Source organism: Lytechinus variegatus, chromosome 19 (assembly GCF_018143015.1).
Source record: "Lytechinus variegatus isolate NC3 chromosome 19, Lvar_3.0, whole genome shotgun sequence".
In the NCBI taxonomy this organism is placed as follows: Eukaryota; Metazoa; Echinodermata; class Echinoidea; order Temnopleuroida; family Toxopneustidae; genus Lytechinus; species Lytechinus variegatus.
This window is the reverse complement of record NC_054758.1, coordinates 17,638,029-17,655,368: the sequence shown is the minus strand read 5'-3', so window position 1 is coordinate 17,655,368 and position 17,340 is coordinate 17,638,029. Positions and strand designations below refer to the sequence as shown.

The 17,340-nt window shown below is 35.7% G+C and overlaps 1 protein-coding gene across 1 annotated transcript in view; it reads right to left on the bottom strand.

The window, feature by feature from the left end:
• Position 1: 1 nt before the first annotated feature.
• Positions 2-17,340, bottom strand: part of LOC121405857 (two pore calcium channel protein 2-like) — a 51,240-nt gene continuing 33,901 nt past the window's right edge. The window contains exons 15-24 of the mRNA XM_041596831.1: positions 16,834-16,920; positions 16,014-16,060; positions 14,055-14,148; positions 11,724-11,795; positions 10,007-10,089; positions 4,341-4,407; positions 2,740-2,822; positions 1,753-1,834; positions 1,065-1,168; positions 2-395 (exon numbers count right to left, since the gene is read on the bottom strand). Coding sequence (XP_041452765.1) covers positions 314-395; positions 1,065-1,168; positions 1,753-1,834; positions 2,740-2,822; positions 4,341-4,407; positions 10,007-10,089; positions 11,724-11,795; positions 14,055-14,148; positions 16,014-16,060; positions 16,834-16,920 — 801 coding nt within the window. The 3' untranslated portion in view covers positions 2-313. The remainder of the gene's footprint in view (positions 396-1,064; positions 1,169-1,752; positions 1,835-2,739; positions 2,823-4,340; positions 4,408-10,006; positions 10,090-11,723; positions 11,796-14,054; positions 14,149-16,013; positions 16,061-16,833; positions 16,921-17,340) is intronic.

Genomic DNA, 17,340 nt, shown 5'->3' with positions numbered 1-17,340 from the left:
TAGAGCAGGGGTTTCGGATTCCAGTGTCCCAGGTTTGTTTCCCACTTGGTGCGCTAGTACCCTTTAGTAAAAGGCATTGATCCTCATTACCAGGTCCCTTGGATAGGACATAAGCTGTCAATCCTCTGGTTGCTTTTTCACAAGCACTTGTGCTTTCTTTGCAATCAGGTAAAAAGTCACCACTGCCATATAAACACATGCAGTTATTACATCTTTGGTTGATTTTCCCCCTTACTTTATATAAAACATATTTATTATGGGTTGAGTCGGCAAGGAAATTGACAAAACGCTGACTAAAATTAAAGGGATTGTCTCAGAAGCGCAGGTTTTGTATATGAGGATGCTTGAAGATCTCATCTAGCAGTTCACTCTCAGTAGGCTCTTGAAGATCGTCCCTGAAAGAACAAAAGAAAAAATGGCAAAGGGTCTTGAGGTTTTTCTGCAGGAGCTCAACATTGGCCAAGTTTCAAGTGGAGTGTTTTAATTAAATGTTTTTTTCATTAATATATGACTAAATTTATCTTTCAAATTACTTAAATTACATGATCTTTTTTACTGAAAAGGAAATTTTTTGACGAGTAAAATAAGGGGCAATTTTTTATTTGAAACTTACATTTTTCTCTATCTCTTCCTGTCTTTCACTCCTGACTTTTCTCATTTCGGAGGAAACTCTCTACAATGCACCGATTTCTTTCAAAATGCAAGTCAAATCACAATGGAGTGCGGAGAGAGGCTTTTGTCAAAAGCTGATGGACAAGGAGTGGGACAGCATCGGAATCTCGACTCTGGACGACATATTTGCAATTGTTTAGAATCTTTAGATGATCTGCTATCCCAGTACGCCAAATTTCGACAAAAGCCTCTCAGCTCTCCATTGTGATTTTAATTGCATTTCCAAAGGAATCGATGGGTTGTAGAGAGTTTCCATCATAGTAAAAGCAAAAAATACCTATCAGGTTTTTTTTTCGCTGTCCATTATCTCTGCATGTCTGCCCCCTTCCCCCTCTCTTCCTCCCTGCTTTTATCTCTTCTCCCGTCCTCCCCCCTCTCCAAACCTCACTTACCTAAACATAGTATGCACAGACATAAGATAAGCTGTTGGTCTATTGCCCTCTTCTATAGACTGCTGTTGCCTCTTCTGGCTACGATCCCAGGATGTGATAAAATTCTTTTAAAAGAAGAAAACATAGTCACAAATATATTATAGATATTACTTCATCATCATCACCACCACCAACTCCTCCATCAACATCACCATAATTATCATCATTATCATCACCACCTCAACCACCACCATCATCATCATTACCACCATCATCATCACCATCATCATCATTACCACCATCATCATCACCATCATCATCATCATTACCATCATCATCATCTCCATCGCCATCATTACCATCATCACCATCATTACCATCATCATCATCATTACCATCATCATTATCATTATCAACATCATCAATATCAACATCATCAATATCATCATCATCATCGATATCATCATCAATATCATCATCACCATCATCATCATCATCACCACCATCATCATCATCATCACCATCATCATCATCATCACCATCATCACCATCATCATCATCACCATCACCATCATCACCATCATCATCACCATCATCATCATCATCATCATCACCATCACCATCATCATCATCACTATCACCATTATCACTACCACCATCATCACCACCATCACCATCATCATCGTCGTTATCCTCATCATTATCTCACCTCTAGAATGATTGCAGTAAATACATTGAGGCAAACTAATACAGATGTAAAATACCAAGCGATGAAATACATCTGAGACCATCTAGACAAGAAGATAACAGAACAATTCAATACTAAATTAGATGCGCCATGTAAATCACTGAACAAAAGATAATGTTGCTTTCTGATCAATAATGCATTTGTCAAGCTGAAACATTTCCATTATCAGATAACAATTTCACTTAAGAAGTATTACTGTCTGATAAAAGAATGAACTTCTTTACAGGACAAGTTCAAGTAGGACTTTAAACTCAAATGTCAGTTGCGGTAACAATATAAAACTGAGTTTGAACAAAGTAAAATGAACTGCAAAAAAATGTTTTGATGTATGAGTAAAAAATATGTGCGAAATTCTTCTGATAGAAAATGTGTAATTGTTGAGAAACTGACAGAACAAGCATGGAATTGCAGCCTCTTGTCCGGTCTTTTTTCCAAGCAGTAATAATACACTGTCCCACATGTGCTTATCTGTGATGGTGACCATCAGAGTGGTCTCTTTTTCAGCTCAGACATGGTGACTTCACAAAAATGGGTTTATGTAAATAAATCTGGGGGAGTTTCACTCAAGAGTCATGCTTAAATTCCCACACTCACAGCCTTTCAGAGAGATTTGACAAATGCAGTGATCCCTTAAACTGCGGCTCTAAGTCACACTTAAATCTTCGTGAAACCTCCCCCCCCCCCCCGATCTAGATCTACCGTGACATGGTGACAATTTACTTCGATTTCAAGTACATTCACATCAAATCATTACCCGCAGATCACCCGCATTGACAGTATCTCACACATATCTCGCATGTAGTTGCCCGCAGGAGCGCACCGCAAGTCCGATTTGCAAGCAGAAAAGTTTTGAATTTGCCCCAAGACTTTGATGCGTTTGAGTTCCAAGCAATTGCCAGCAAGGCTTGCACGGAACGATGTGACAAACCCATAATCTTAAAAGCTTACCTATTTACTGTTTGAGAGTAGGCTGCCAGGAAGACGTGCCAGTTATTAACAACCATGATATCCCACAGTACAACAATGGCCGACTGAAAAACAAACATGAGAGAGCATTACATATCACATTTCTAATTAATTTTTTTAATAATAATAATAACAATAATATCAATAATAATAATAATATTAATAATAACATTAATAATAACATAATAATATTGATAATAATAATGGTGCAATCTTTTAAAGTGCACACATCCATCAGTCATGATGCTCATATCGCTATGTACTTTGTACAATCAAACAAAAATAAGGACATACCAACAAATTGCCTTACATTTTAGAATTAAGTACAAATTTCAGTTTGATTTACAGAAACATTTCTTTTTTAATCAAGTACTAAAAATAAGAATGATTAATTAATGTAACATGAACATCTATATGAACTAGGTCAATTCAATGTTATAAATTTGACTGACTTAAAAAAAATAAATGAATTACAACATTTTGATAAAGATAATACAATTTTTCAAAATATCCTGACAAGACAAGAAATGCAAAACAAAAAGTTAAAATGTGTTGTTTTTTAATTCACTGTCCACATGCATGTTTTGTTATGAAAATTAATATGGTAATTAAATGTGATATACATGTAGGTGAGGTAAGGGTAAAAACATTATTTATCACATTTCTGCATATATCTTTTTTTTCCAAGTGCATAGTTCAGATTTTCCATAAGAAAAGAAATTCAAAAGACAAAGTTCCACCAATTTATTTATCATGTCATTCACTTTCCACAATTATTTCATTGAATGAAATTTTATATGCTTTATCTTTTCTAATAAACAAGTAGGTTAAGTGAGGGAATAACAATGAACATCCCGTTTCTATATACACTATTATTTTCTTCACGTAAATATTTCAAGATTTTTTTTACAAGACAGGATCAAGAGAGTGTAATTTAACGAGTACTAATAATGACATTTAGTATTTATGAGGTGCTGATTTTATAGCTGCCTGTACAATGTCACTCTATACATTAACCCAATTTTACTGCTTTTTCTTTCACTTTGCACATGTAGGTCAAGGACTGAATATTTATGGAGTTCTTTAAATTCATTATAGTGAAAAATAAAATCATGATGAAGGACTCGGTTAAAACAGACCCACCTTTCCAATGTCTAGATATCAGTTGTGGGTTGGTCTACATGGAGGTGCATATCTTAGTTACGTTTTGTTTGTTTCTTTAAATTTTGTTTTGAATTCATTAAGACTACTTTTATTTTCCCAGGTAGTTTAATTGATAGGCAGAAAACTGAGCGCTTAGAAACGTCTGTATTAAGCACCCTACAAATAATATTATTTTTATTATTACTATTATTATTATCATTATTATTATTATTAACAATACGTTATACAGACCTCAATGTCTCTTTATTACAAACAAATTCCAACATGATATTAAAGTGGTCTGAGAATTCTAATATGATAACAATGAAAGGAGCAATTCATATTTTGACGCTCAATACTTTTGTTTCTAATGACACAATTTCTATAAAAAAATAAGAAAAACAAGAGTTAATTTGGCACAGTAAAGAAACCATACTTACAGCAAAATCATCAAAATTGTTTGCATAGTAATTCAACTGCTCATAGGTCCCACACTTTGGTATTTGACTGCAAGATAGGAAGTGAAAAACATTTGTAAGACTAATGCTCATTCTCATAAAAACAATATTAAAAATAATAATGACGATGATTAAGCAAACATTTTCCATCGTAATGATTAACATACAAAACATTCTAATTCAAATATAAATCATAATTGGAGAATTTTCTTTTCTTCTTGTTTAATCTTTGAAATTAAAGATCTACATGTAATACCATTCGAAAAATGACATGCTACACATGATCGAGACCCTGGGCTTCAGAAAATCACCAAGCCAGTTCCAAGACAGACTTAAAAGAAGACATCTGTAACATCAAAAGGTCACAGAAATTGCTAATCCCTCCTGACAAGACATGAAACCTCTATGAGATGGACCAACCTTTATGCAACAAACTTCTGCTGGACAACATAACCAAGTGTTACCAATCTTCCAGCATGGGCTATCGCCGCTGACCTGACGACTGACGAATGAATGGAGACTATGGCACAGAAGCAAGCCTTCATCACCCTAAAGGACCACAAGGACATTTTTGAAAACACACTTCCATGCAGACTTATCAACCGTGCAAAAAGCGAAACCCGGGAGAATCAGTAAATCAATACCAGACAATATCAACAATTCCGTCAGAAGGGCGACATGTGTAAACCTATGGCGGAAAACCGGGTGGGTGTTTCATAAAGCTGCTCATAAGTTAAGAACGACTTTAAGAACGATTGGTGATCCTTTCATTTGGTAAACGATATACACCATTGGCGATGGTATAACGTGTAAGAAAGGATCACCAGTCATTCTTAAAGTCGCTCTTAACTTACGAACAGCTTTATGAAACGGCCCCCAGTACCGTTATTGAGTGGTTCAGGAACATAATAGAGAAAGAGAAACATAATTTCATCAGCTTCGACGTGATCAGCTTTTACCTGTCCATATTTGAAAAAATACAGAAAAAGACCACCAATTTTGCAAAGGAGTAAATAAACATCATAGCCAATGACATAAAGATTATCATGCACGTGAGGAAGTCTGTCCTGTTAGACCAAGACACTCAATGGAAGAAAAAGGATAATAGGAGCCTGTTCAATGTCACAGCGGGCAGCTTTGAAGGAGCTGAAGTCTGCGAACTTGTGGGCCTCTACATTCTAAACATCCTTTCCAACATTGAATGTTAATCTGCTCAACTGTACTTTGTATGACCAATATCATGACTATTTACTTTAGCCAAGATGTGAACCATTTGAATATATATGTACAGGGCTCTCACTTAACCTTTTTCTTTGGTTGCCAGCCGAGCAACCTATACTAATTTTTAGGTTGCCATAAGAGTTCAGGTAATAACTGATGATTGTACACAGTATGTGTGAACCATCGATAGCAAATGCCTTCAAAATGTTGCATGTTTCACAAGACCTACATAGTCCTATTAAATGTAATAACTGAAATTCAGAGAAATTATACTAGACCTTGTGAAACCCTTTGTTTTTTACGAGCCACTCCTTGATTTAAGATAAGCTCATGCCAAAGGGAGCATTCAATTTTCACAGAATCCATGAGCGAGGGAGCGAAGCAAATTAGAAACTAAATTTGAGCTATTTTACTAATATAGTACTACTATAGTCAACCTATAAAAAGTATTTAACATAAATTACAGTTGTGGTGACAATTTCAAAATGAGTTCATACAGAATCCAATGAAATGACCACCAAAGTGACTGTTTGTATAAATAATACATATGTGCCAAAGGATTCTGGAAGAAATTGTGTAATTGCTGAGAAACTAGCAATCAAGCAAGGATTCGGGTCAAGCGTCGGGCCGACATTAAAAGCAATAATAATACAATGTCCCACGTGCGCTTAACTGTGTTGGTGATCTTCAGTGTGAACATTTTTTCAGCGTAGATTTCAAGATTTCACAAAGTTCAGTTTATGTAACTGCACCAGATCTAGATCATGATGATATAGTGACAATTAAGCCAGGTGTAGCGACTTGCATTTGTTTTGACCCAAATGTAAATTTCCGTCTACATTTTCTTTCGTCTTAATCTGTAAATACAATGGCCAAATTCCTTTTGGCTAACCGCGAACATGTGTACCTCGTTAACTTCACGCAAGAGTCGCATATTTTCTTATTGTCAAGTTTGCGCGCCGCATTCCAAGTCTTGGGGCGTGCCTCGCTGTTTAGATAGCCAATCCGGCAATGTTTATATTCGAGTGACCAATCATCATGATTTGTCCAGGTCAAGAAACTTTGGATCTACCAATCATCATTTGGAACGATCTCATGGTTAATTTTCATGGAAGTAATTTCTTCACTTCTCCTTGCGAACTCGTCATGTACACTTCATGCATCTCGCACGTTTTGAGGAGTTAGTCAACCTCTGTACTACCCACGCGGTCCTTTTCTACTGCCTTATTTTGGATATTAATTTACTCACGGAATATCATTTCGGATACATTGCATTTTCATGTCGGACCTTTAGTTACGTATTATTTTATGAGCTCATTTTCGCGATCAAGAAACGCGACATGTTTATTTAATTTCATCTACCGGGATTTGTGCAATATACTTGGACTTCACTTTCGCGGTGATAAAAACCATTTGACCTGAGTGCTTCACGCCGTTCATCGCTCAGCTAGCTATCATTGCCCCGAACTTTTCGCGGACACTCATATCGCGTCTCGGTCCAGTTGGTGGTCATTTGCCTTCGATCTACACCTCTTCGAACTTCACAGTTTTCCGGTGAGTTGGAAAGTAACTTATTTTGGAGTTAGCTTTATTTCAACAACACACAGTTATACTTTCCACACAGGTTTTACTGACTTTCTCGTGAAATCAGTGTTTACTGCAACTACTTTCATTTATCTTTAATCATTATATGATAACATTATGTGATTTGCTAACCAATTAGTAAACAGACCTGCCGACTTCTGGGAATGAAAACTGTATACTGTGATAAAAAAAAATGTATTTTCCCCAAAAAAGTGTATTCATAATAAAATGCTTGGTGCTCATCGCAGCGCTCAAGCTGCATGCAAGCTAAAATGCGCACTCCTCTTGCAGATGAACAAAAATACATTGAAACTAGAATTTAATTCGTCATGCGGACGAATTAGGTGGTCTGTCATGATTTGTCATTCAGTGTCGGCTGATGTATGAAATAAATCATTTAGATATCATTGATAATCTTGATCGTAGACATCCTAAGAATAAGTTTTGACCATTACTAAATGTGATTATTGATGTGGTGATGACAATCGTCAGACATACATCTTCAAACAGATACATACAAGATAGATGATTATACCTCACGGATCAACACGGCAATGCCGGCATGATCCGGGGAGGTCCGGGATAGTTTTGCCCCAGATGACTGTGAACACGGCATCAACACGGCAGCTTCACACGGATCTACACGGATCATGCCGGCAGAGCACGTCGTCAACACGGACCAATACGTCAGCAACACGGACCTACACGTCAGCTACACGGACCACCACGTCAGCAACACGGACCTACACGTCAAATGCGTTATCCATTGAGCTAGCATATTCCCCATAGAGATTACACGTAAGCAAGTTTGAGAATTACAATTCAAATTTTGCAAGCGAAATACGGGCATGATCCCGGCATCTGATCAAAAAATGGAGGGCACATTTCCGAAAGCTTAGAATCTCGGCTACAACATACTAAAAGCTCAGGGAAAACTGACAAGAAACATTGGAGATATAGCTCACGAAATAGAGGAATGTCGAATCTAGTTTTGAGAAAAGGTCATGTCCCATAGAGATTACACGCAAAATACATGTGATATGAAAAAAAGTAATTATAATCTGTTTTATCTTGCTAAATTTAAACTTTTATACCTTTAAATTATCATAAAGGATCATGTAAGAAGTGGCAAAAAGAAAAAAAAAGTGAAAAAAAAATTCATCTTGTTCACCCCAGGACTCGAACCCGCGCCCTTTAAGAAGCAGTCAAAGCCACGATATTCACCATAGAGAATACACGTAAGCAATTTTGAGAATTACAAGTCCAATTTTGCAAGTGAAATACGGGCATGATCTCGGCATCTGATCAAAAAATGGAGGGCACATTTGCGAAAGCTGAGAATCTCAGCTACAACATACTAAAAGCTTAAAGAAAACTGACGAGAAAAAATGGAGATATGGCTCACGAAATAGAGAAATGTCGAATCTGGTTTTGAGAAAAAGTCATGTCCCATAGAGATTACACGCAAAATGAGCAAAAATGACATGCCTCTTTTCATCGCTGTTTTACGCAATGATGCGTTTCTCAAAACGAATATTCATGTTAACTAAGGAGAAAGAGTACATTTTAAACTACAACATATCGAAATCTGGGCGAAAAACGATCTATATTCGAGAAGTTACAACCAAATTTGCATAAATTTGATGACGTCATTTTTGAAAAAATGAAATTTTTAGTTTAGGCGCCATTTTGATGACGTCACGATATAATTTAGGGACATTGATGACATGAAATCAAATCTACAACTCATACTCTATCGATATATGAAAAAAAAATTGGGGGTCAATGGACTATTTAAAGAGCTACAGTGAATTTTCAATAGGCATGTTTTTGCCCATATATGGCCTATAGTGAGAGCTCGCACGCACACGTGCTGCAGACTTTAACGGGTGTTAATTTCGTCATTAATGGTCGTAGAGAGCTAAATTCGGTATCAAATTGCTCAGAATTATATTATCAATGCAATGATGTAAAAAAAAACGGTGTTTCTGAGTTTCGTTAAGGTGTAACGCGCGGAAACGCGCGCGCACGTATGCGCGCGCGCAAATTTTTGAAATGCTTAAAATGACCTGAAACGTACTCTCGTTCGGTCAAAAAGTGATTTTGAGCATTTTGAAATTTTGACGCGCGCGTACGTGCGCGTCGTGACCTCCAGGTGACCTTTGATGACATGACCTGATGACCTTTGACCTGAAGTTGATGTGATGTTAATTTAATTGATTTTTGATAATTGATAATGGAGATATGATTGATAATGTGATTTTACAAAATGGCGCCTAGATGACGTCATCATGACCCGATGACCTTGAAAAGCTTATTTTGACGTGTCCATGATAGATCCTATAGATGACATGAAATTCAATGATATTGATTAAGTCTATTTTGAGATAACCTGGCGACAAGAAAATCCGTAAAAATAAATAAATAAATCATAATAAAAATAAGAAAATTCTGACGAAATTAAGAGGTGATCTGTCATAAATGACAGACCACCTAAAAAGTGCATATCTTCATCCTGGTTATAACAAAATAAATGAAAAAAAAAAGTTACCTGAAATTACACTGATCTAATAACCATATTTGTGTACGTTTTATGAAATAGACACATGTACATATGATTTTTCTCAATAAATTACGATTTTGTAAAATATATTTTTTAAAGGAAAAACGTATTGCCGTATTTTGGTTGCAAAAACGTACAAAATTACACCTAAAATGTACTGGTTGGCAGGCCTGAGTAAATGAAAGCTTGGACTATGCCACTTGCCCCTCCCCTCCCCTCCCGGTCACCCAACCACTACAACCATTCATATAAACAAAATGATGCCGGAATTTGGACTTACGTGATGTCAGTGATATTGGGGGGTTGTGGGCTCTGATCTCGAAAGATTTCCATCCCAAGAATTGCAAACACATAGTAGATTACCTGCAGGAGAAACAGAGGAAAATTGGTGTAAATAATACACATGATATCTTGCCTGATCAATACGAATCCCAGCACGGACTGGGATAAAAATTTCAGGATACAATCTTTTTCTGTAGATTGATTGAGAGGGTGTATGAAGAAACATTTAAAGGATGAAAAATTTTAATACAAAGAGTAGAATTCACTGAGCAAAATGCCGAAAATTTCATTAAAATAGGATAACAAATTTTGAAGTTATTGAAGTTTAGAATTTAGCAATATTTTGTGAAAACAGTCGTCATGAATATTCATTAGGTGTGCTGATGTCACATCCCCACTTTCCGTTTTCTTATGTTATTACATAAAATCATATTTTTTTCATTTTTTCAAACTTGAGTGAATAAGATGTCTCCCTTATAATGTAATTAGTTGCAGCGATAAATATCTAATGCACTCAATCAGTTGTCAATCCATTTTTTCTAGTTCTTGGAGGAAAAAAATTGAATAAACTTAATTTCATATAATGAAATACAAAAGAACAAGTGGGGATGTGACATCATCAGCCCACCTACTGAATATTCATGACAACTGTTTTCACAAAATATTGCTCAACTTTAAAATTCCATAACTTTGTTATCCGATTTTGATGAAAATTTCGGCTTTTTGCTCTGTGAATTCTACTCTATTTGTTAAGCTATAAATACTTTCAGCCCGGACCATCCATTTCAGTGTTATTAGAAGATTGTGTTGGTTACATACGTGAATGGATGCTGCATAACAAACTTATGCTAAATGACAGTAAAACAGAATTGCTAGTTATCGGCACATCTAAACAACTGAATAAGCTAGATTTTGACGGGATATCCGTTGGCAGTTCAGTCATAGAACCAAATTCTAATGTAAGAAATCTTGGACTTTTTTGGATTTGCAAATGAATATGGAAGCACAAATTACCAATGTGTGCAAATCTTCATTTCATATGATATACAACCTCAGACGTATACGAAAATAATTTGACAATGAAAGCATGAAAACAATTGTCCATGCATGCATTCTTAGTAAGGTAGATTATTGTAATAGTTTGTTGTATGGACTCCCCTCATCTCAAATTGGGCGTCTTCAGCGAGTACAGAATGCATGTGCACAGCTGTTTTGTAGTCAATCTAGATTTTCAAGGATCACCACTGTCTTAAAAGATCTGCACTGGCTTCCAGTTCGCCAACAAATATCTTTCAAGATTTTGCTAATTGTGTACAAGGCACTAAGTGGCCAAGCCCCCAGTTATATTTCTGAGCAATTACAAAGAAAAGTTCACAGACACTCTCACAACCTGCGTAGTTCTAATGATAATTTGCTCCTTCACATCCCCGCTCGTAATACAAAGATAACTTTGGGAGATCGCGCTTTTGCCTGTGCAGCCCCAAAGTTATGGAATGGTTTGCCGTATGTTGTGAGATCCTGTCCATCAATAGAAACGTTCAAACTTAAATTGAAAACCTATCTGTTCAAATAACTCCCATACATTTCTTTACCCCCTTTTTCTAATTTTGTTTTTCAAGCATTTCACCAGCTCTAAATTGCAGCGCAGTAGAATATATGCACATAGTTTCTGCGCTATATAAATTAGTATATATAAGAATCGATTGTCAACTTACCACAAGGATGCCAAGAAAGGCTCGTAGATTTCTAACCAGATCCAGCATCGTACTAATCACAATGGCCATGGTCTGTAAAAAAAAAATTATGCAAGGGATTACAGCAAATTGGCAATTTCTGTTGCCAATTTGACACCCTCCATAACTTTGTATTAATAATGATAAAAGGTCAATTTTCCATGCTCTAATCTCTATGCCCATCAGACATAAATATGTTACTCTTTAATGCATATAAATATGTTTTAGTACGCTTTAATGCCTAGAAATATAAATATAAATTTCTCATGTTCTTCCTTAATCTTTTAATAGTTGCTTTGTTCATATTTGCATACAAATTATATATATAAATCTCTATGATTATGTTCATATTTTGATGAAGCTATATTATTAGTGCTTATACATGTATAACTTTGTAAATTTTGTTATGAAAAATAAAATCTTCAAAAATCTGAATACAAATATGCTGCATTTCATTCAAATTGGCAGGTCTAATATAATTGTTTGTTTATTTCAAATTCACACACAAAAACAGGTCATTACACGATAATATAATGAATGCAATTATATACAAATTGATATAAATAAAAAAAATACATTTAAAGAAATTATTGTCATTACAAAGCCTTTCATTCAAAAAGAAAGTGTAAAACATACAACATTTAGTAGTTGAAAATGAAAAAAGGGAAACTAAAATAAGGCCAAATAGCCATGTAAAATAAGTCTCTTATATACAATACAATGAAGTATCAAATTATAGATAGACAATAAGTTACCGGTACTGAAAAATGTAGAATATTTTGGGAAAAAAATGAAACACCTTTAATAGGAATGAAGCTTCGCAACAAAGATAGTTGCCAATTTTCATTGAAAACAAAATTGTACTCTTTGAAGATTGCCAATTTGAAGATATACTATCCAAATATATCAACACAAGCACAAAATCAGAGATATGACTTCAAGGTGTATTGCTCTATGAAATTTAAACAACTTTAACTTCTCTCATTCTTATCAAGATTGTCTTCAATTGGGACCTAACAAAAACTGAAATGCTAAGTTAGGGTAACTTTGGAAGGCCTTCAGCAACGTAAGCAAAGAAAATCAAATTTTATCATCATTGTTGATATTTTCTTAACAATCCAGGATACATGTAGATTGTCTAAAATTCACTACACATTTACATTTGAGATTGTTGCATATCTCATAATTATATTGCAAAAATTATTATTTATCAAATGATTTGCAACAATAATTACACCCCATATTTTACATAATAATTTACAATTTCATTCTCCTTTTAGTAAATTGTAAATTATTATGTAAAGTTATGATCATTTGAATATTGCAATCACTAATGCTTTGGAGATCCTCAAATTGGCAATGCGACAAAGATGTGTGATGTCACTTGTGAACAACTCTCCCCATTACTTTAGTATATATTTCACTTAAATTGCCTCTATTATCACATCAATCAGTAGATCATGTTTTCTTTCTAAAGGAGGGCATGTAATACAGATTTTTAAAGAATATGTTATGGATAAAGAGTTTGTATCACCATAAGAAAAAGCAAAAAGTGACCTTTCGAGGGTATTTTATAGTCCATCAATGGGAAAGTTGTTCACATGTGACATCACACATCCTTGTCGCATTGCCAATGGGAAGATCTCCATAACATTAGTGATTGCAATATTCAAATGATCATAACTTTCTCATTATTTGTCTGATTTTTCTCAAACTTTCTTTGTTCTTATTCTTTGATTTTTCTGTTTCGACACAAGCCTATTTGTTCCAAAGGTTTCATTTCCCTTTAAGGATAATGTAGAACAAAACTATCAGAAATATGCATGAATAAAGAATAAGCATATTTGCAGGACAAAAATGTAAGCTTGGTAAACGCACAAGAAAGAGTTGTCGATTTTCGATGGATTTACAATATGGTGCGCCATTTATAGGTTGCAGCGAACAGGCTAAATTTCTTACTCCTGGGTCGACGACGGACGGCAGCGCACAGTGCAAATGCACTTTAATGCTTCAAAAGTGAAAACGATTTGGCAAAAGCGGGGGAAGAATTCACAGAAAACGGTCAAAATTTCTCAAAGAAATATGCAGTGAATTTCTCTCCCCCCTCCTGGACCCTCCTAGTAAACAGCATATGGAAGCTGGTCAAGTCGCGTCGGCCAGCACAGCGTGATGGCATGCATGCACTTCACTAGCATATAACAGCTGCAACAGATGTGGACTTTTTCCCCATGAGGCATTGGGACTTTCGGCCTTTCCGCTGCAACCGATAGAGGGCGCACTGTATTGTGAATCGACCGAATTGGTTCCACTTACTTTAAAATGAGTAACTATCCTGAAAAGCCGGAAGGTGATGAGAATGTTTATTATCCTGACAAGATCGTACATCGCATAGCCAATGGTGTTATCTCTGTCATGTTGGAGGGGAAAAATCAGATTTATCATAACAAATATGAAATGAATCCAGACAATAGTATAACATATAGTTATTTCTGTCAAAATAGAGGTGGAAATCAAATTAATCATTTCACATATGTAATGAATCCTGACTTACAATTTACAGGGTTCCTAGCTTACCAAGAAAACAAAAATCCCTGATGACGTTTAAAAATTCCCAGATAATTACTTAAAGCTTGTGTATAGTTTTGGTAAATCCACCAAAATGCACCTATCACTATTCCAATTCATTGCTAGCTAATATGAATGGATATGCCCTATAACAGTTATGATGTGGAGGATATGAAATGAAAATTAAATCCTATTCCAAATCATAGAATGGGCTGAAACTTTCAAGATATGTTTTTTGTCTGTAACTTTTGGATATCTAATCACTAAGTTTATAAGATAAGTGCTAGAATGCCCATTTTTTAAATTTAAAACAAGCATCGCCGAGAGAGGGCGCTATATATCCAAAATTTGAATATTTGAAATTTTCTTAGAGAAGTGCAGTTGGAAAAATATCTAACGGTCTCTACGCTTCAGTAAGACTGTCATATTAGATGATATTCGATTATCAATCACATTATTGACCCTTTACCAAAGCTATACACAGGCTTTAAACCCATTCTCAGTTTCGCATAATTTCTAAGTTGCTGGTCCAGTGAATTACATGTATTTTCAGTATAAAACAATAATGTAAAACTAATTAGTACTATTACACAGGCATGTAATGGCCTCCCTTCTCCACATACAGCCATCCTTTCCTCTCCTTATACAGAAAGAGGTTGATTCAAGGCAATTCTAGTACATAGGCCTATCATTAAATAAGCCAGTTCGTAGTTCCTTTCTGCACATGATCAAAATATTCTACGCATGATCAGAGGAAGGTCATTTGTACTAAAGTGACATGGTGGTTTAAAATCTAATGAGATAAGCATCACCTTTGATGTCTTGATTATTAATATCAATATATTTTGAATTGTAGTTTTCATTTACATCCACAAAAAACAGCAATGCGTCCACGAACGACTGGTATTTCACAGTTTGCCAAGTACATTGTGCAACATGCTATGATCTGCATTCAAAGTAGGAATGCAACAAATACCTTCATAAAGTGTTCATTGGTGTACTATTCTAGTCACCTGGTCTATTCAATTTCTTCATCCTGCTATCCCGCCTGTTATGTAAGGCAAGCTTACGTAATATCTTGCTTTGAAATCTGCCTATCATAATGACAGAAATGAAAGGTCATTTGACAAAAATTGTCCATGAAGTAACTACGAACTGGCTTATCTAATGATAGGCCTATGTATGGATGTTGTTTTGATTTCCAACAAAATATAACAGAGTCTGACCGACCCCCCTGATTTTTTCCCTGACTGGAAAAAATGTAAAATAATTTTCCCTGATGGGCTGGGAACCTTAAAGTGATTGTTTAACATTGGTTTGACTTTTAAAAAATCTGAGCTAGGTCACACTTGTCACCTGTGTCTGTGATATGTTACAAAAATGAAGCCCAGAAAAAATTGCGTTCGAAAATAATTATTTAGTGCTTCAATATTGAAATATAAAGTGACCGGAAACACCATCTTAATTCATCCCATACAGTTATGTGTACTATTTAGGCGTCTATAAGACGCCTATTTACAAAATCGAGGTTTGCCTTGTAGTTTTAGCTTTTCATTCTCAATAATGGTTGTTTTCAGGGTTTATTAGTTCTAATACATGCACTTGTACACATGTTTCATCTTGGTTTGAGAATTTTTTAAATCGGCTGCTCACAAAGTTAAACAATACCTTTAAATTTACTTGAAAAACAGCAATACATGTACTTACGGAAAAGTTTGAGATCCTTCCATCGAAAGATACAATATCTCTGCTACCTGGGATTGGTGGTGGATGAAAAGAAAATAAATGCATTAGCTATTCATATTACTTTCAAACAAGTGGAATGCCTCTGACAGTCTTGCCTGCATTATGTGCTTCAATATAGCGGCAGTGCCGACTTTGAAAACAACGACTGAGTAATAATTATTCACAAAAAACACAATTCACATGATAATAAACGATACTATGCTGCTCATTGATCCTAAATGACTTTTGACCTTGATCATGTGACCTTAGACTCGTACAAGACAGTCAGTGGTACCTGATTACCCACAATTCCACATTTTATGCACTGGATCCATAAACTTAAGGTTATAATAATGTAATAATATAGAATTTGTATAGCGCACGTATCCACCTTGCTAGGTGCTCAACCGGTGTGTTGGCTCAGTTGGTAGAGCGTCCGTCTCACAACCGGGAGGTTGGGGGTTCAAACCCCGGCCGCGTCAGACCAAAAGACGTTAAAAGATGGGAGTTGCTGCTACCCTGTTTGGCGTTCAACCATTAAAGGGATAGAGCCTCGTCGATCTGGCGCTGCACAGTGGCTGCCGAGCCCACGATCAATTGGGCAAAGCAAATTTTCGGAGTATTTCATTTCATGTCTCTTTCGAACAATAAATTATGGATATTCATTTTTTCATTTTTCAAGGCGCTCCTATATTATCCTGGCTAATTGATCTTAAGCTATTGTGCATTTGTTATTATAACAAGTCTGTATGCACCCTGGTGTAGTATTAACACCACTACATTTTGCAGTGTAAAGACTTACTAGTAAGACAGCTGTGAAGAGGGCATCAAGGATGTTGGTCACAGAAGACTTGAAACACCTCCAACCGAGGGCCCAAAATTTCAGCATCTAAGAGAGGCAATAATGGAAATGGTATTAAACTCTGTCATTGATACCCCCAAAATAATGAAGATTAAATGGCAAGAACACATTAGCAAGGCCCCCAATGCACAGTACAGAGACCATTGAAAGACCACTGAAAGACTTAAAATTTGTGAGGTCTTACAGCGGTCTTCGAGATCACAGAAATTTGTCATCTCTGTGGAATGGCTCAGAAACACCCCTCAAAGAACTCTGAAAGACTGATGGATATTTCTTGTCTTACTGGTCTTAGACTAGTCCTATAGAGATCTTTCAATGGTCTTTCAGAGATCTTTTATGCAACAAGTGATCTTTCAGAATTCTTTCCATGGACTTTGCCTGGTCTGTCAGTGATCTTTCAATGATCTCTCGTGAGTCTTACAGTGATCTCCACAAAAATCTTGAGAG